Source organism: Drosophila persimilis, unplaced genomic scaffold (genome assembly GCF_003286085.1).
Source record: "Drosophila persimilis strain 14011-0111.01,24,50 unplaced genomic scaffold, DperRS2 tig00000002-arrow-pilon, whole genome shotgun sequence".
In the NCBI taxonomy this organism is placed as follows: Eukaryota; Metazoa; Arthropoda; class Insecta; order Diptera; family Drosophilidae; genus Drosophila; species Drosophila persimilis.
Genome location: NW_020825289.1, coordinates 3863206 through 3883415, shown reverse-complemented (window position 1 = coordinate 3883415; position 20210 = coordinate 3863206). Strand labels below are relative to the sequence as shown.

The 20210-nt window shown below is 45.0% G+C and overlaps 1 protein-coding gene across 2 annotated transcripts; it reads right to left on the bottom strand.

Annotated features, from left to right (window-relative positions):
* Positions 1-10599: 10599 nt before the first annotated feature.
* On the bottom strand, positions 10600-19681 carry LOC6590787 (polyhomeotic-proximal chromatin protein). 2 transcript variants are annotated; one of them, XM_026986631.1, is made up of 7 exons: positions 19549-19681; positions 17942-18478; positions 15315-15601; positions 14814-14886; positions 13551-14743; positions 12603-13263; positions 10600-12448 (listed from the first exon to the last, which is right to left on the bottom strand). In XM_026986631.1, exons 2-7 carry the CDS (start codon positions 18147-18149, stop codon positions 12282-12284), a joined length of 2589 nt encoding a protein of 862 aa, XP_026842432.1. In that variant the 5' UTR covers positions 18150-18478; positions 19549-19681; the 3' UTR covers positions 10600-12281. The 2 variants fall into 2 exon arrangements, with proteins under 2 accessions (XP_026842432.1, XP_002015531.1); XM_002015495.2 differs by lacking the exon at positions 19549-19681 and having other exon boundaries at positions 17942-19007.
* Between the last annotated feature and the right edge of the window lie 529 nt (positions 19682-20210).

The following is a 20210-nucleotide window of genomic DNA, read 5'->3' as shown; positions in this document are numbered from 1 at the left end:
GATTACATTCCACTTGAGTGGGTTTAATGTTCGAGGATCAGTGGATACTCACTGTCGAGTGTCGCGGCGAAGACCCAATATACCCGGCATGCCCTTTACCACTCGTGGATTCCATTTTAATTCCAATGCTTTGCAGAAAATCGATGGTGAATTAATCTTTAATTTCATTCCTTTTCTTTGAGCAGGCTTCCTCTTGATTCGGATCCATTTGGCCACTCCTTCCCAATCCCATTGTTCGCGTACACAAAAACCAATTTGTCATAATTAAATGTAGCTTTCGTCTCCCGCAAAGCATCAGCATAGGCGCGGCATGAAAGGAAGTTGCTTCCATAAATATTCGATATACTTTACACTTTATACTTAATCAGAGCATTTAATAACTGACACGCGCAGTGTCGCAGACAGCGCGGAATTCAATAACGAAAGCAAAATAATGAAAATAAAGAATTTGTATCGTCAATCACAGTCGAGATGAACCAGAGGTGCCCCAGCAACAGCGGAAGCAACAACTCCTGCCTTGCCACCACCCACACGTAGCCTCCCACACGCCCACTCACACCCATTCAGTATCGCTGCCGATGCCGATGCCGATGCGGATCCGATGCCACCACTTGACGGGCATTATTCAAAAAAGGGCCTCCTGTCACGGCCGCCGAATGTCACGCGCACACTTTGAGTGGCTCTGGGGCTCTGGCGAGAGTGGGGATAGGTCCTTTGTCTGGGTTTGCCACTTCAGCAGGCACTGCAGAGCTGCAGCGGCCGCATCAGCATCAGCAGGTGCAACCCTGTGACAGTGTTAATGCCCGACGGGCCAATGGGGCAACGCTGGAGCATATTATCAGGCTCAGGTCCCATTACGTGATCCCGGCAATCCTTTCAGCGGATGTTATGAATGCAGAAATGAGCAAAAGACCCGTTTGCAGTTAAGCAAATTTATAATTCCGTTTAAATGCTTTATTAAAATACCAAAGTTGGACGATGGGAACTGGCCGATGGGAAGCCACGCCAACTCGCGGGGGACTTGGATATTTTTAAATGAGTTTCTGACTGCCCCGGAATTTACAGATGGAAAACGATTCGCAAAAAAAGCGGGGGCAACGGGTTGTAAACACATTTTGGAGCGCTGCTTTGCTGGAAAGTTTTTATGACCCGTTATTTAATTTATGGTTGAAATACATTCCCAACAGCAAACTGTTAAAGCTGCCGAAAGGCACCACGCACCTGTTACACAGCAACAGCAGCAGCAGAACCAACAAATACCGTGGCAATTAGACGTGGAAACAACATAATGTATTCATGGGTGGTTGAGAGAACAGCCACTGAAACCGTATCCCTTATCAGCTGAAAAATGAGCTGCCAAAAGAGCCGGCGAAACTTTTCGCTGCCCCACTCACATGTGCGATTAATTAGAGTCAATTTATCAGATCTAATGTGTGAGGGGAAACGAATTATTGTCTGTACAATACGAGATACTCCCACAGATGCATGGGAATCGCCAACACAGTGGCGGGAGAGGTGTCGGAGCGAAACAAGGCAGTACTTGTGACGTCAAGAAGCAATCTTGTTGGAGGACATTTTGTAAGCTGGAAATCTATTGCATCTTGACTATTTAGTGAAATGGTGGAAATACAACTCCAACTCGAGCACTCAAAAAGTCTTCAGCTATGAAGCTGCACAAAAGTAACTGCAAGGTAAAGAATAAACCCTCAACAAAAGTATCATAAAAATGCAGAAGAACTCAAGTGCCTACTGCGTGTGCGACTACAGCATCTCTGCGGTTAAAATGTATCTGTTATACTAACAGCAGTGTGCCTGAGATACTGAGTAAAATTTATAAAAGGCTTAAATATTACACAAGTATATATGTTTTTCTTAGCCTCGCCCTCGCCCCAGCCCTTGCCTCCGACAGCCCCCCGCACTCACATCCGCAAAGCTGGCGGATGTCAACGAGCAAGTATTAAAACAGCTACAACTCACATAGATACAGACACACGTGCGCATACACACACACACCGAATACACACGCATGAAGATGTCAACTGCACATGCAATATGGCATACACGATGAAAAGTTGCGATGTGCTGCCTCTCACAAATAAAATTTAATAAGCGCCAGACGAGCAAGGGAAGGCCCTCCCACATATTAAACCCCTTGCGACAAAACAAAAGCATGACTTTGAAGCTACAAAAAAATTAATAAGAAATTCAATAAAGTTGGTTTACTGGAATTTCATGTGTGTACGTGGTGAGTGTGTCGTCTGGACGACCCTAAACATTTCGGGGGGCCGAAATCGGTAGCCGCCATCGCAAGTAAAGAAATATATTCCAATGGAATTCCCAGAAATTTAAGTATTTCTGGGCAATTTTCAAATGTAAGACTATCCTCATCCGCAGGGGATGATGCACTCGGCAAATTCATTTGGCATTTCCAAGGCTTTGAACTAAATCAAAATTGTTTAGACTAATTGAATACACATTCATGCATTGCTTATTGAAGTCTGGGGAGCTTAAGCCAAAGAATTTTCGATATACGAGTATGAAATAAAATACGAGTACGTATATTTCATTGAATTGTTTATTACATTATGCACAAATAAGCTTCGGAAATTCTCGACAAAATCGCTTGCTTCTCCTTCCAGGAAGACAGCGAGGCAGACTATGCTTACCTGCAAAGGATATCTCAAGAGAATCAGTCGAGCGAGGGCGAAACTCGCGAATTCTCATTGTGCTCCCCTCTCGCGAGATTTATGTTATTACCGATTGAGTTCGAGGTTCGAGGTTCGAGGCTCGAGACTCGAGTAGTCATACCACCCGCACAACGGGAATGTTAGGACCGAGTGCAGTGTCCTGGTATGCGTCTGCCCCGTGTGGTGGGACTGATGGCGTGCTCTGGATGTGTGTGCACTCGAACTCGATGGATTCAAGCAATTTAATATTCATTTGTGCGTGTAAATCAGATTTGCACATGCAAATACCCGAAATCGACAGCATAATTGATTGAGCGAACAAAGCAAGGCTGTAATCATTGCAAAAATAATTTGATTTGATAATTTTTATTTGAAAACGCGTTCACAGACTGACAACAACGCTCTGGGTATAAGCATATGCTTCCTCGTTTAAGTGACAGGACAATGGCCTCCTGTGGTGTGGCGTGTGTGCCTCGTTTTATCTAATTACTAGAGTAAAGCTTGCAGAGAAATTGAATTCCATTCAGGTTTCTCGCCATTGATTTATTATATCCGACCGCCATGCATTAATCAATTTCATGCAGCCCGACTCCGAGTAATCGGGGCCTAATTTGATTGTGATTTATGGCAGTAGCAATCTTCGGGAGGACGAGAGACAAGATGACAGAGCTGCCCTGCTATAAATTGCAATTATCAAGCATTAACCATATTTCCGTGCACGTTGCACCGACTCAGAGAATAGCATCCCTCAGAGAAAATGGCACTGTTGGCCCTGTGGGGGCCAGTGACCATAACGCTCTCCGTGTACGCACACAAAATTGAGACTAGTCAGGCCTTTAACAGTTTAATCTGGCTTTTGCTCCAAAGGATAACCATCCTAATTATGCAAGGGGGGTCAGAAGTGGAAGCCCCGCTCGTTTGTTTGCCCAGAACCATGAAAGTTATAGTTATTATGTTTACTACGTATACGCAGTGATATCACTGCGAATGATTTTGTTGTGTGGACCTTATAAAGCTTTATTCCCATTTTCGCATACAGTACGTATCGTACCTATATGCCCTTAGCCATTCGATTGGTAAAACGTGAATAAAGTTGTTGAAGAGGTAAAACTACCATAATCCCTAATTGATTATGAAATAGGAGTCCGATAAAACACACTCTTGATTGAATTATTAGATAACCTACCAAACTTCCATCAATCCAAGACAACCCTTGATAACTGAGTCGTTTCTGTAAATATCTCAATTCAATTTGCACCCCAGCCTCGTGCACAAGTTGTGCAATACTTCTGACACGCACTGTCTGTGAAATATATGTGACGTTGCCTGCGTGTATGTGTGGCAATTTATGCGCCACTAAAACTCCACTAATTTCTCATAGCCAGACCTGGCTGCCGGCTAGGCCCCTGCCCATCTTGGTTCTCGGCTCGGGTCCTTCCTGGCAGCAGTTTCGGCTTCCGCTTTGTGTTGAAAGCATACGAGAGCAGCCTGGTTTATTTATTTGCCTGTATTAAATGTCGTTTTTGGCAGTGGGGGCCCCTGTCCCCTTGCAGATGGCCTGCTGTCTGGACCGAATTAGTAGTTGGGGCTGGCGCTGGAACTGCTGGGTTCGATGGAACCACGTCTTCATACGGCTCGAGGCCCGCATGTGCACTATCTGAGATCTCGAGAGCATATTTGTTGCCGGGCAACTTTGGCAATTTCACCTGGCTGACGGTGATGACTTTTCCCCAGTTCCCTTTGTGTCATTATCTTTTGATTATTCCATTTCCCTTGCCGCAAAAATAAAAACAATTTATATTTTTGCCAGCCGCCACAAAGGAGATCTCAAGTGTCTGCCTGCCGTGCTCCTGCCAAATTATGAGAAGCCTAAGCCAGGTTGACTTCAAAACAGTTCTGGGCAACCTTTCGTTTAGCCGGCAATCCACTTTGGCAACTCTTTCGAATTCCTCACAGTTCGTCGGGAGTGGGAGTGGGTGTGGCAGTGGGAGTTTGTTTCTCTCCCGCTTTCTCCCTCTCTGTCTCACTGTGTGTTGAATGACTTCTTGTTTAGTTGGCAGTTTTCAAAACAGATCCAGCCAACTTTTTTCTTTTCCAAATTGCTTACAAAGTGCTTTTTTGTGGTCCCCCTCCTCGGGGGTTTTTATTTTTCGGTTCGCAGCAAATAAATGGCTAAGCAGTAAATCTTTGTCGGTTTAGGTTATTGAATATTTCATGCCCGAGTTGATTTATTATTTATTTCCTTTTAATGCCTGCCGAAGGTCAAGAAAACAGCTCTCCTTCGATGAACCCGTTTTATGGTCATTATTCGGGCCCAAGAAGCGACGAACAAGAGGAGATAGATCTCCCCGAAATGGAAAACCAAGCCCCCACTTCTCCCTGTGAATAAAAAAAGCGAAAGCAAAAAGCCAATGATTCGGTTGGCTGCTGTGGAGACGGTATAATTAGAGCACGGCCCTCGCGTCGGAGCGCTCTGCAAGCCTAATGAGTCCGGGTTCGGCTTTTAGTGCTGCATCTGATGGCCGCTGGACGGCGGAACGCATTGTCGTCGTCCGACCACTGGGAGTCACCCGCAAAAAAATCTGTGCACGCACCCACTTGCCAAACTCAATAATGCACAAGGCTCGACTCTGCTCGTTTTTCCCACGTTGTCTGTCCCCATTGTTTGCCGTTGCGGCGGGGCGGAGGGGAACGGGATGGAGCTGAGGCAGGAGCTGCGAAATCGGTGGCTTTTGGCCTCCGCTTTGTGTTCCGTGGGGCGTTCCGGCTGTCCACAAAGTGCTTCCTGCTAGTCGGAAGGATATTGGCACCAAGCCCGGCCTAGGGGTGGAAGTGGAAAATTGCTCCCCAGTAAAGTCAGTCCAGACTGCAACTTCAACCCTTATTATTATTATGTTTGCGTACTGCGAAGCGATATTTAATATTTGCTCTTAAATATTTGCCATTCTTTTTCAGTCAGACACATTTTCCCCCGCAACATGCATGTTAAATGTTGGCAAGACCTTGTTCTGCTACAATAGTTGCTACCTTTCGAGTGTGTGTGAGCTTCTGTGTGTGGGTCTGTGCCATGGCTCCGTCTGTTGTCCATTTTGGGGTCTTTATGTAAATCGGTCGTTGTTCCTTTTAGCACTCGTCCGCTTTTCACATGCTTTTTACCTGCTTTCTGCCAGCTTTTTACCAGCTTTTTGTGCTGCCAAGTGTTGAGTGTTTTGTTATTGAAGCATATTTTCCTCATTTGTTTTCGGGGCCGCACTCACTGCTCCTCCACTCTCCTCTCCCTGGGCCAATCGTTATTAAGAGAGAAAGAGAGTGAGAGAGAGAGAGTGAGTGAGGAAGAGCAGAAGAACGAGAAGGTGAAGCTAAGACTAAGTGTAGGTATGAGCTTCTTAGGTGTATGTAAAACTTTTGCTCCTGAACGGGGAACCCTTTCATAAGGGACGAGACGAGACCGAGCAAATAAAAGGCTTAATGTGTGTATTCGCTAAAAGCTTGTTACTGTTCACGTTCACAACACAGCTGTACTAGCTGGCAACAATTGGCAGGCACTGTATTAAAAGTTTTACAGGCTTCAACTTTCGTGAACAAACTTGTGGCAGTCGCATAAAATGTTTCTACAACCTTTCGGGCCCTGAATGTATGCAACATCAAGGCACAAACAGAGAGAGAGAGAAAGAGAGAGAGAGAGAGAACGGCGAGAGAGGGAGGAAGAGTCGGTAACGGTAACAAAGCCAACTTAACACAAAATTGCGCTTTTGCATATTTGCGCGCTCCTGCAAAACAAACCGAAAATTCCGCGAACAAAATCAGAAGGGGCGCATGAGTGTGCGAGAGGAGGGGGTGCTGATGGAGTCAACTATTCCCGTTAACGTGTGTCCAACCAGGTCAAGAGCTATTAGCTGCAAAATTACACAATTCGTTCATTTTGAAATCGTTTTAGCCAGTACAACATCCACTTGCAGAGAGAGATTGGGGAAATAGCAGGCAAATAGACTCTTGACTGATCACTTTGGCCACAAAGAAGAAGTCATCTGTCTGTGTTTACATACAAATGTACACGAGATAATGCACACTCATATACATATTGACCATATCAACAAGCCAAATTTCACGCACTCGACCATAAATTGCAGTTGGCCGAAGGGAAAACTGAAAGCAGTAAACAGTAGTTCGTAATTACTTTGCGTAATTAAAGAAACCAGGAAAAGAGACGATTGCTAACGAGGAATGACATTTTGTAAATACTCTATAGACACCGAAAGGGGGAAAGCTCCCATCTGGAATGTTCTCTCCAGATGGAGATGCCACAACACCACAGCATTGACCACGGGACTGTTTGCATTCCCCGAGTCACCGTTAAATCACTAATGTAGAGCTGGTTTTGGCCTTAGTCATTTAATTTAAGCTGAGTGACTCTCAGACTGAAAATACTTAAAGGCCAACTTCGTTTTTTTGATTTGAGAAGTTCAAATGGAGAAAACTCTGACCTATGCGAAGATTCTGTTGGGACTGGTGGTTTCTTTATCACTTCAGAGAATTATCCCCAACACCTTCTCTTCCCTGATTTCCGTATGCTAATGCCATAAGTAATGTCATTTTGTGCGTTTATCGCCTTGAAACTATTGAAAGCGCTTTGAGCAATGCTTTTAGACGGAAAACTTAAGTCTGGCCCCGGGGCCGTGTATGTGCGGGCGGCAAAAGAAGATTAATTTGTGTGCTCGGCTCTCGGATACCACTTGGAGTCTCGCCTCCAACACAAAGGCACATCTGTTCTGCTTTCTGCTCCGTTCTGCTCTCGCCCTGGCCTAAGGTAACAGACACATCACAGAGAGCGAGAGATACGGATAGAGGTACGAGTGGGTGTCTCTGTGGGTATGGGTGTGGGCCCTGTGCAACAATGGGGCGTTAGGCATTTGTGAGATTCCCGTTCGTGGGCCACACACGCTGCCAAAAGAATGATGAATGCTCATAAATGAGCGTAAGGGCGACGTGTGACCTTTCCATATGTGTACATAAATACTCCTACCGGAACGTTTTCTCTCGCGTTTCCTCCCATTGAATGACTGATATTCGCCGGGAGTGGCAGGGCATTCGATAGTCTGTGCGGATCAAAGGTTTTGGCTACAAATGCCATAATAGTCAGGATAAGAAAATTGCCTCCGGGTGGTATACCTAATAATTCAGCTGGTTAATTATAATGTAATTTGAAAATATCAAAGGAGTCGAGTCGGTTTCCTAGGGCGCGGAAAACAATCACACACGCTCCTTCCCTACACACACAAAATGCCTACCCTCACCCGATGTCGTCGCTGTCCCCTCCGCTCAGTGTTCTATATCTCAAGGAGCACAAGGGAAATGCATTCTGGAATATAATTTTACTCGTGTCATGTTGACCCAAATTGCATCCCGACACATCTTAGCGAAATTAAACCGCTTGCCTCAGGAAATCTTCATTTGATATTCACGTGTATGTGTGTGGCGTGTGCCTGTGTGGGCGCTCACACTAATTAATGTGGCACCTGCCTCATGACACGTTCTAGTTAAGCAAGTTTTATTTTTTTTTTAATGAACGCAAGCGTTTTCAATTTTCATCCGCAAAAGCCACAAAACTTTGGCTAGCCGCCATCATTAGCCGTTGTCAGGCAGCAGGCGTCAGCCGTTAGCAGTTAGCCGTCAGAGCCTGTCATTAAAAATGGCTTAAACGGCGCGTCAGTGGACGCCAGACTGTGGGTGTGAAACCCTTTTTCAACACGTGTTCGGTCGAAATAGAAAATATGATAGCAAGCCGCGCCATTAAGTCTCGCTATTCCAGAGGAGAATTTCGGAGTGCCGGCTAGGGAAGAATGGAAAGCACAACTTGAGGGTCAGAAATCGAACACCAGCCGTATTCTAATGGCCAGAAGGCATACCAGAAGCATAAAGAACGCACCGCGATTCGCCTTCGTTTTTGAACTTTCTCTGATTTGCGTTTGGTATGCATGGAAATGCAGTTTTCTCTTTCTGTTCGCTGCATCCCCCTCTCATCTGGGCCATCCCTTTGTGGCTAGTGCCCGCCAAAGTGTGCTATGGATCCGCTTGAGGCGGCTCCCACCCACAGCTCGCAATGAGTTTGTGGGGTGGTGTGTGCAACGAGGTCACTGGTTTGGGACAAAAGATGTCAACTTGAAAATTACACATTCTCAAATTCAGAATAAAATATATACGAGTACGAGTATGCACTCGGATGTGCGCGGACCATAGTGGCTCTGACTCGGGCTCGGGCTCTGGCTCTGGCTTTAACCCTGCACAACTGTTGCCTTTATTCCGACTTATCAGCCTGTAAAATGCGCAATCCAAATGCAAATTTGCAGCGTAATTAAAAATGCGCATAATGCCTGATTCCCTGACACCCAGATATGCCCCGGCAAAGCCAATTTCCACATAGTGAATATATACATATATGTGTAGAATTTAATTAGCAGAGACCTTCGGGAGGAAATGAGTGCTTTTGGCCATTTTAAAAAATATTAATGCCGTGAATGAGCTTGGGGCAAGTAAATGCGGTTAAGGCTGAGCTGCGAAATGCATCCTGGCTGAGATCCCTTTGCTGGCTTCCATTTCCTTTTTGCCATTGAATTGCAAATCGCTTTAGGCCAAACCATTCACTGTCCCTAACTGAAATCGCTATCCACGCGGGAAAAATCCTCCCGTAAATATTCAATTTCACACGTAACATCAGCCAACCAAGCAAGCCGGCAACCCGGCAACCCAGCCACCAAGCAACCAAGCAACCGACCAACTGGCAGAAGCCAGCTGTCATCCGGGCTGGCCACAAAAGTCGGCTTGTCGCCCCAACAAAATAGAGTCGCACATATTTTCAAATAAAGCTGCCGCTATCACAAATTGACAGCAAAGTATTGTGTGGCCTGATTTGACTGCTTTAGAGCCAAAGTCCCCTTTCCGTGTGGGGCTCTGTGGCTGTGGGCGAGTGGGGGTCTGTCCAATATGGCCAAATGGCCAAATGGCTTTATGCGGTCAGTCAACTCGCTGGGAAACGGCATGGCGGGACTTCCGCTTCCGCTTACACATGCACAGCTGGAATGTGGAAAGTGCCCTGCGGTTTTCTGGCTCTGCCACTGCCACTGCCACTGGCACTGCCATGATTGCGTCGAATGGTAGCCCCACTCCAATGGCACCCACACCCTCGAAAAACTAATAAAACCCGAATATGAGTGAGCGTATTGGAACCGTACAGTTTCGATGTGTTTTATGAAACAATATGAAGCAAGCAATCTGCGTTTGGCAATTTCCGTAGTAGCATTGTATTTTCGGGTACTGTCAGCCACGTTCTAAACAGTTTGTTTAGTTTAATCGAAACTTGATTCAGACAAAATCAAAATTTACAAAAAAATTATTAGTGAAAGCAATCGTTAGCCCTATTTGGAATTCCCTTTTCATTCGGAAGCCTTCACCCAAGCCATTAATCTAGCCATGGACGGCAGCGGGGACAACCAGCTCTCGATGCAACTGACACGCGACGTGGAGGCTCGCCGGCGAATGATCATGCATGCTGAGCGCGAACATCAAGCTATTGCTGCCATGGCCGCTGCTGCCTACCTGCCAGGTCACCTGCAGCTGCCACGCGCACCTGCACAATTGCCCTTGCCACGAGCAGGGCTCCAGCCCGATCCGCTGCAGAACGATCTGGACGAGGATTCTGGATTCGAGTCGGGGAGCGAGAGCGATTGAAATTTTATTGTCGGGGATACGTACATACCCACTACTTAGTCATCGAGCTGTTAGTGAATAAATTAATTGGGAATCAAGTGTGAACTTACCTTTTGATCGGCTTAGTTTTTTTCCCTCAGCCTCAGCCTCAGCCTCAGCTTCAGCCCCAGCTCCAGCCGCAACCCCCAAAACAGTTGAAACAACTCGCATATGTAAGTCCTTAGATGGGTTTCGGTTTATTCACGTCAATTGGATTTCAATTTGATTCAAACACACAAAATCAATTTGAACGCAAGTGTATCTGTATCATGTATTCGTATTAGTAGAGAGCTTTAGCTAGTTTAGTTACATTTATGTTACACAAATACCATATATTTATATATATGTATGTACTCGTATGTATACGCATATTTAAGTGGTGCTTTCGCTTTTACCGAAGTTCAATTTGTTCTATGTTTTGCTCTTCTTCTGTGGAACATCAATATTAAATATTTTTGCATGTGTATTTACGTACGTATATGTATTTTTATTTGATTTTCATTTTGATTTTGATACTTCTGTGTAGTGCTCTTGACTAGAGCTGGCCGAGCACACACACATGTGTACTCGTATAAATCTCCATGGAGCTCGGCTTGGATTTCTCTTTATCCATATATACGTATGTATGTACGTATTCGAAATTTAAATGTCTACTTTTCAAGTATAGTTCACTTAATTTTACTCTCTCCGAATTAATCGATGGTTATCACGCCTAAACTTGCTTTGAAATTAAATGAACGTAAAACGAAGTCATTTGAAAAATCTGCATTCATTCGATTCTCAAACTACTCGTAGACATGTATATGAGACTCACTAAGTATACACACATGCATATAATCGTATCATTAAAGTTTAAACATACATATACTATATTGTATTGTGGGGTCTTGTGTCTTAAAACTGTTAGTTTTACTCGATATGGTGTCTTTCTTTGCTCCTTTCAGCTTTGTTAAAACAATTTCCATATTTATTCGTAATATCTAATATATTTTGTGGTTTTTCGTAACGTATATTTAAATGTCCAACGGAAGCGTGAAAAAATGATATTTCGTGAGCAAATAAGGAATACATACATTGTTCTGATTCCGTTAACATATAAATTATAATATTACACAATTCATTATTTGTCATTGTTCAGTTTTTTTCGTTATAGATTTAGTTGCCTATACTTGTATTTGTATGTTTGCTTTTTCCCCCTCCGATAAATCGTATATGAAAAACCTTGCACTCCATTGTCTCAGTCATGAAATGAAGTCGAAAATGAATTCAATACATACATACTCGTAGATATAGTTATAGGTATATGTAGGTATCGATTTTTATATATGTGTATAGTATGTATATATTCTGCAGAAGTACATCTATAAATTCTTTAAAATTTCTACTGCTGTATACATCAATGGTTGGTTGCTTGCTTGCTTGCTTTTTGGGGATTGTGGTGTTGATCCACTACTTGAAGGAGAGAGATACTTCGCATTCTTATAAAATGCATAAATATTCAGCTTACAAACTAGACTACGCCCGTTCTCTCTCTCTCTCGGTTGATCGGTATATACTCGTATATTTGAATCAGATATATGTATGTTTGCTGATAGGTATTCGTTTTTAGAGAGTGCCTAGAGACACTCGTGATAGGGAGGGCTTTACATTGAAATCCATACAATTTATGCTTGAGTTAGTTGAGAGTCTGACTGAAAATTAGCTCTACCCAAGTCGCTTCCTCTGCTGCAGCTGCGGCTTACAGTTGCCAATCGAATTTACGGCTTGATCAATGCAATCATTTCATTATTGCCGCCATCCCTGTGACCGGAACCCAGCCCGGCACCCAGCTTACAGCACCAGCCCGTAACCTCAGTAACCAGTCGCATCGAACAGATCCGGCAGCACCAGGGGCGGGCAGTTGTGGGGACTGCAGGTGACGCTCGGCATCTCGTCGGGCGTCACCGCATCCGTGCAAATGCACTGCAGACAGTTGCCCGTATCCTGGGGCAGAATGTCGCCAATTTTATACAGTTTGCCTGCAAAAACAAACGGAACGGAGTTTGGATTGTATTTGAAATGGGATTAGGAAGTGAGCAATTGTCAGGAGCATGGAAGAAGGGAAATGGGAAGGGGGTTATTTTCGTTAGCACTAATCTCCGGGGCATTCGTCGACTCTACTGTCTTGCTTACCCAAAACATTGCACATACGCCCTGGTGCCAGCGGCACTGTTGTTATAATCGTTGTCAGTGTATACGGTGGCACCGCTGGGCTGCCAGTCGCCTGAGGTTGATCCTGATTGTTGCTGTTGTTGTTACTGATGCTGGTGGGTGGTCTGGTGGTGCTGGCGATGGTTACGGAGCTCCTCCTGTCGGTCGCCTGTGGGTCCATTGTTGCCCCTGCTGTTGTTCCTGGAGTTTCTGCGATTCCTGGCGTTGCCTCTGTGCTCACACGTGACGTTCTGTTGCCATTTGCAATTAAATCCGTTTGGCGACGGGGATGCACATCAACTGCAGTTAGTGTAATGTCAATGTTGACAACACTCCCATTGAATTCGCTGCTGTAATCATTGTACGAGCTGCGGAAGAAGACAGCATCGGCAACATTGTTGTTGTTCCTGGCATTGTCTTTGCTGCTGCTGCTGCTGCTGCTACTGCTGCCACTTCTCCCATTCCCACTGCCGCTGTCACTCTTGTTTCTGATGGCAACATCATCGATTATTGTCGATGCTGCTGTTTCCTGCTCCGAGGCATCGTCCGGCGTGTTTGTGCTGTCAGCATTCAGCTCCGTCGATGTCAGCCACCGATGGAACGCATCATCCAGGTCCTTGCCACCGCTCCTATCCGGTTGCAGCTGGTCAGCATCAAGGGAAGAGAAAAACAAAACATACTGTTAATTCAAGTTGACTGCATAGTAAATAATAAACCAAGTCAAGCTCGAAAAACCCTATTACGAAGACCCTTTCAGGGTGACTGGTCACGGCGCGACCGCAAACTTAGGCCTGTCAGCGGGGAGAGCCAATGAAGTGGCCTGGCCCAAATCCTAATTGGGCTACCCTCCATCTGGCTGTGGCTCTTAAAGCTACACAGCAAAAAGTACAGCCAAGCGAATGAACCCAGCTCCAGTCCGACTAGACTCACATTTGTGGCTGCAACTGTGGCCCCATCTCCAGCTTCAGCTTCAGCTCTTCCACTGTCCCGACTAGACAGTCTGCCCGTCGCATTGCCATTTGTTCCTGTCGTCGTAGTCGTTCTCATTGTTGTTGTTGTTGTTGTTGTTGTCGCCGTTGTGGACGTCGCTGCCTGGTTTGTCATCAACGCCTTGGCCATGCTGCTCCTGGGGCTGCTACTCGTTGTCCATTGTGTGGGCGCTGCCTTGGGGCGCTTTGTTGGCGGCTCTGGCAAAATATCGCTGTCGGTTTCCGCATCATCAAAGTTTTTATCAACGCCCAAGTCGGTATGGAGTTCAACGCCTGCATCTGCTGGTGGCTTTTGTCGGGCCAACGCCTCTTGTTGATGTTGCAAGCGTTGCTTTTCATGCAGCAAGTGCTGCTGATGATGCTGATGCTGATGGTGCTCGTGCTCCTCCGTCTTGTAGTCGTAATAAAGCAGGGCCGGCAAGTTTTCGGGGAAATTTAAGATCTTGCTGGACGAATGTGGAGGCTTGTGGGGATGGGAGCTATGTTGCTGCTGCTGCTCCTGCTGGTGCGAGGGCGTGGCAATAGTTGTTGCTGGCTGTTGATAATGCGTTTTCTTTGCCGCCGCCTGATTAACTGGCGGGGCTACAGCACTCTGTTCTTGCTCCTGCTCCTGCTCCTGTTGCTGCTCCTTCTCGGGCAACTTCTGGTGCTGCTCGTGTTTGTGTTGCTTGATTATATTGTAGTTGGTGGCATCGCCAGTCTTTTGTTTTTGTATCTGATGCTCGTACTTCTGCTGCTGCTGTTGCTGCTTTATGGCTGACTTTTTATAATCCTGTGGCTGCTGCTGCGGCTGCTGCTGCTTGTGGCTCTGGAAAACTTCGTAGTCATTAAAATTCTTTTGATTCCTACGATGCTTGCGCCGCTTGCCAACTTTCCCAGCCGTTTTATGCACTTTTGTTGACTTTCTCGTGGTGCTCTCATAGCGATATGGATCTGAATAGTCACCAACACCAGCAGCAGCACCATCGCCACCGCCACCGCCACCACCAAAGCCAAAGCCAAAGCCGAAGCCAACACCAGAAATAACCCCACCTCCATTGGCTTTGACTTTGCCATTGCCAATGCCATTGTCGTTGTCGTTGTCTTTGTCGTTTCCTGCCGCCATTTCCTTCACCTTGTTTGCATTGGTCTTATCTGCGGAGGAGGTAAAAGGCAAAAGTTTCTTGTTATATTATGCATGGCCCATAATGGCGGGAAAACTAACCGCAGCGCTCCCACCAGCAGAAGATTTCTCCGTCCATGCAGAGGCACACCTCGCAGGCATCCTGGCGCGGCACCTGAACCGAAAGCGGATGAGAAAGGTTACAGCAAATGGTTGAAAGTGTGGAAAAGTGTGCAAGTGGGAAATTTAAATGGTCAGCAGCTTGGGTATTCACGATAGCAGCCATCAATCATCTGGATGGAGCCGAGCTGCATAATGGATGCGTAAGCGAAAGCCACGAGTCAGCCACAGACAGCAGCAAATATCAAACGGTATCATGTTTAGACCTAATTGAAAATGCTTAATCCGAGTGTTCACTTAATTTTGAATGAACCAACTTCAACTTGTGGTGCGATAATCGAGAAGAAAACATGTTCTGTGCTTGACAAAGCGAAATGAAGTGCTCTCTAACCGACCAAGCGAAAGGAAAACCATTTTCAATTGCACATCTCTTCTTTTCCCCTACCTATCGTACGCTGCACCCTTTCATCCTCAAATTCTTACCTTCTGTCCATGTGTGTACTTGTGGCCGTTAGTGAAGCAGGCGGCTGCCCGACTGTGCGGCTCCAAATCCTCGACTGAGCCATCAGAGCGCCCTCCCTGAGCTCTCAGAGTGTGGGGGTCCAAGGTGGACTCTGATTCGAGGCCTGTCGCTCCGGCCTGCTGGCGCAGCTCGGTGTCGCTGAGCATTTGCTGGGACAGAAGGCGCGCGTCGTACTTGGCCTGGGATTGGGCCGTGTCCAGGTCATAGTTGAAGTCGTCGTGCTCATCTAAATACTCGAATGGTAAAGCTGCGAGAAGCCAAGAACAAATGCGAAATAATCCCAGGTTGATTTGACTTTTCACGCCAGATGCCACACACACCAGCAGAGACATACAAATACATATGTACTCTGTGTAAAAGATGGTCCTGATCGGCAAGCTGTTGCCACCTTTCATATTAAATTTAGGCCATAAGCGGCGGCATTTTATTATGCATATTTGATAAATTATCATAAAAATAAGATACGAAATAAATCACGAGCCTCATAAAAGCAGCACACGTACACACAAACATACAGGGGTGGTCAAAAGTATTTACACAACGAGTTTTTTTTTGCATGTTCAATTTCAGGAGCTTTTCCTGTGGTTGTTGAAAGCTAAATAAAAAAAAAAACTTTTAGGCCAAAAAGATTGATCTACTAGCAATTGAATGAGAGAAGAATTGGAAAAATAACTGTTAATGGGCTAAAAATAGAAGCATGTGAACTGTTGTCAAAAGTATTTACACAAATTTGCATTGCTTCAGAAGTATTTACACAATGCAAATTAGAGCTTATTCTTAGACTTGGTTTGACTTAGTGCAGTCGTTTTTTCGTTTATTGCAGTTGCAATAAGTAAATTTAATTTAAAATTTAAAATTAACTTAGTAAAATGGTGAAGACAAAGGAGTTGTCTGTTGAAACTCGATCCGAGATCGTTACAAAATTTAAAAGCGGGGTTTCAGCGTCGGAACTGGCCAAAACTTACAAAATTTGTAGAAAAACCGTTTATAATCTGGAAAAGAAAAAGGACACGAATGGAAATTTACAGAATTTAAAAAGAAGTGGAAGGAAACAAGCGATGGATGAACGGGAATGTAGACGTTTAATTGGCATAGTCGATAAAAATCCGTCGATAAGCCCAGTTAAATTGTCTGCAGATTCGCAACAATTGATTGGCAAAAAAGTCTGTGATGCTACAATACGTCGGAGATTGAAGGAGATCGACATACGAACGTATACAGGCGAAAAATAATAGAAATTTCCAAGGCAAATAAAGCAAAACGCCTCTCATTCGCATTGGAATACGTTAAAAAACCAAAGGAGTTTTGGTACAATGTTTTATGGACAGATGAAGTAGCTTTCCAGTTCCAAGGCTCATTCTGTAAAAGATTTATGCATCTACGACAAGCAAAAAAACAAAGTGCAGTGCAACCATTAAACAGATTTGGTGGAGGCACAGTGATGTTCTGGGGGTGCATGTCTTACTACGGATTTGGAGACTTTGTTCCAATAGAAGGCACTCTGAATCAGACCCGGTATCTTGTTATACTGAATGAACATGCTTTTGTGTCTGGTGACAGGCTATTTCCCATCTCCGACTGGATTTTACAGCAAGACAATGCTCCATGCCACAAGGGATCGGCACCTACAAAATTTTTACGAGATCTCAATGTGGCTGTTCTTCCCTGGCCCGCGCAGAGCCCTGATCTCAATATCATAGAAAATGTTTGGTCGCTTATTAAAGGACAAAGAACAATTGATAAAAACCGAAAACGCGACGTTACCATCGAGGAAGTAAAGGAAATTTGGTCGAAATTGGAACTTGGATATGCTCGCCACTTAGTGGAATCAGTACCAGCCAGGTTGCAAGCAGTTATTGATGCCAAAGGTGGAATTACAAAATATTAATCATTATTATTATTATTCATCCAACAAATTAAAAAAAAAATCATTAAATCATAATAAAAAATTAACTTAAAGTTTTGTGTAAATACTTCTGCAGCATTAAAAATGTGTGTAAATAATTTTGACAACTGATAAGCATCACTTAATTTGCTTCTCCTTATTCGTACAAACAGTTATCTTTTCCAATTCTTCTCTCATTCAATTGCTAGTAGATCAATCTTTTTGGCCTAAAAGTTTTTTTTTTTATTTAGCTTTCAACAACCACAGGAAAAGCTCCTGAAATTAAACATGCAAAAAAAAACTCGTTGTGTAAATACTTTTGACCACCCCTGTATATTGTACGTATTTATATTATATACATATATGTATGTATATGTATATGTATATGTATATGTATATGTATATGGGCTTCCTTTATGGCTGCCAGTTGTCATTAAATCAAAAGGCTGCACTCATTATGACATAAAATTGGCGAAAGACGAATGGTGAATGGTGAATGGCGACTGCGAAATGGAAAATGTAAAAGCGCAAAATGCTCGTAAAAATTCAGAGCAGAGCGAAACGATTGCTGTGATTTATGTAATACAGATTTAATAAGGCTGCAAAACGAAGGCTGCCTTTCATTCCGTCTGCCATTCCATAATTCAGGGAAAGCAATCAGCGGCGAAGAGAGTCGGCTAAGCCGCTGATGGAGAGACTCACCCTGGGTCCGGCTGAGTAATCCGAAAATGTTGCTCAACAGCAGGAGACGGAGGCGCAAGGAATGGCCGTTTGTCATGCTGCTGCTGCTGGTAGTTCCGATGATCCTGTAGCTGGTTGTGGTGCTCCTTGGTCTGTAGCTGTAGCTGCCGCTGTCGCTTCTAATAATCCCAGGAAGAATTTCACTTTTAGGGGATTTCACGGATGGCATTTCACTTTAGTTGCAGCACATTACTTTGCACATTTCTTGCACTTGCCTCTCGGCACTCCCTCTTACCCACACAGCCGCACTCAGTCCCGGACACATACACTCTCCGGATTTGGAGGGGCACACCACACCGTGGGACAACCTTCACCGATGTTTGTTTGGGGTTGCTTTCGGTATTCGTTCGTTTGTTTGTTCCTTCTGCTTTCTGGCTGTGTTTGCTGTGGCACTTTACACCGTAACCGTAACCGTAACCGTTGCTGTTTTTATCCCACTTGTCTTCTTTGTTATTCTTAGAATGCACACTTGTATACTCGTACTTTTCCGTGTCGGCACTTTAGTGGGAAATTTTGCATTTACTCGCACATCGCACGGTGCTGCTCTTGTTGCTGTGCCGGCGTGCCCACATAAGCAGGCAACGCTTTTCGCACCCACCCACCCAATCAATTTATGGAGGCTGAATGTAAATGTAAACTCAACTACTGCCATACGAGGATTCTGCCTCCTCCGCCTATACTCAATTCATTTTGCCAAGTTCGTAATGGCACAACTGTGATTCACCCCCCCTCTTTTCGCCCGCTGGGCTACGTGCCTCGTTCTGCGGGGAGAACGAACGAACCAACCAACAAGTGTTTCCCCAAGAACGTGACTTATGTAATCAGTGAAAGGAAGCTGCGGCAGCTGCGATTGCTACGCTCTGTGGCGGACAATTTCAAATGAAATTGAATCCCATTAACTAATCATAAAGAATGAGGAAGCTGTCCGTGCTTCAGCCTGAAGCCTGGCTGAATGCCCGCGCTCTATCCTTAGTTTTTGGCAAAGGCCCAAACAAAGCTAAGCCAGGCTATCAGCAACAACAGCAACAACAGCAACACTTGGAGCCAACCGTTCTCACAGGTATAGGGAGTGGGAAATCGGGAAAATCAGGGAAAAGAGCACACAAGTAAAAACAAAACGGAAGCCTCCGCAGCAGGCACAGGCGGAAGTCCATTGCCGGGACGTTCGGGACGGTAGCGTTTGAAGTGTGAGAAATTAGCGCTACGCCAGCGGCACTCTCACACTCTCACACACTCACAAACACACACAGGCTGTCACCCACACTCAGTCAGAGACACACACAGTCACAAGATACACAAGCACACAAGTAGCAGCCATCACTTATAACAGGGGCCTGGCCTGGCAGAGTAGAGTCCATATTTAATTTATGTTCAATTTGCGACAACTTCCATTCAACATGATCGAATTTTAATTACAAGTGCAGTCGGCCTATTAAATTCCATAAGTTATTTATTCACAATGTTCTACAGTTTTGCTGCCGCTGTTGGTCTCACTTTACACTTGTTTGCTTTTAATTAAAATATAAAGACCCGGAGAGCTCAAATGAAAAGCGAACGCCTCTAATTACATTTTATGTTAATTGAATGCACTCGGCTCCCGAAAAAACTCCAGCTTTAAATATCCACTACATTCCAAATCCAGACGTCGTAAGACTGTCTGTCACACACGGCGGCTACGCGATGACTGACTGAATCTTTGCCGAATCTCGTCGACCCACCAAGTTCCACGCTGCGACATCCACTGTTGCTGCGGATGCTGGATCCTTTGTATTTATTGCAGCCGCCTACAACTCAATCCTGGCTCTCTCAGAGAGTGCTCTCCGCACGAACCGCCTTTTATGAATGAGCTGTGTGCTGTGCGCAATAAACATGGCCCGAACACAACGAAACTGAGAGAGAGAGAGAGAACGGTAACAGAGCTCTGTTGACTGAATGTTAGAATGTTAGGCGCTGGCTAAATGCAAATTGCATCAAACTGAATCCGTTATGTTCAGCCATTTTGCACTCTTTTTGTGGCAATTGAATTTGCCAGAGCCTTTAGGCCCCACTGGCATGCATTTAATGTCGAGAATTGCATTACAGCAGGATGCCCCGCAGGCGCCAGGCGCCAGGCAGGCAAAAAGCAAGACAATGTCATGTGTCAGAGCCAGGAGCAATTTCATAATTCCATTTTCGGGCTTTAGCCTATTGATGGGACGGGACGCACTCATACGTATATATGTATGTATAT

Excerpts from the sequence above, each read along its gene's own strand:
- LOC6590787 (XM_026986631.1), bottom strand. The coding sequence starts at position 18,149 with ATGCCATCCGTGAAATCCCCTAAAAGTGAAATTCTTCCTGGGATTATT. Across the intron at positions 14,887-15,314 it reads AGTACACACATGGACAGAAG|GTGCCGCGCCAGGATGCCTG; the intron begins GTAAGAATTTGA and ends CTTTCGGTTCAG. Across the intron at positions 14,744-14,813 it reads CTGCTGGTGGGAGCGCTGCG|ATAAGACCAATGCAAACAAG; the intron begins GTTAGTTTTCCC and ends CCTCCTCCGCAG.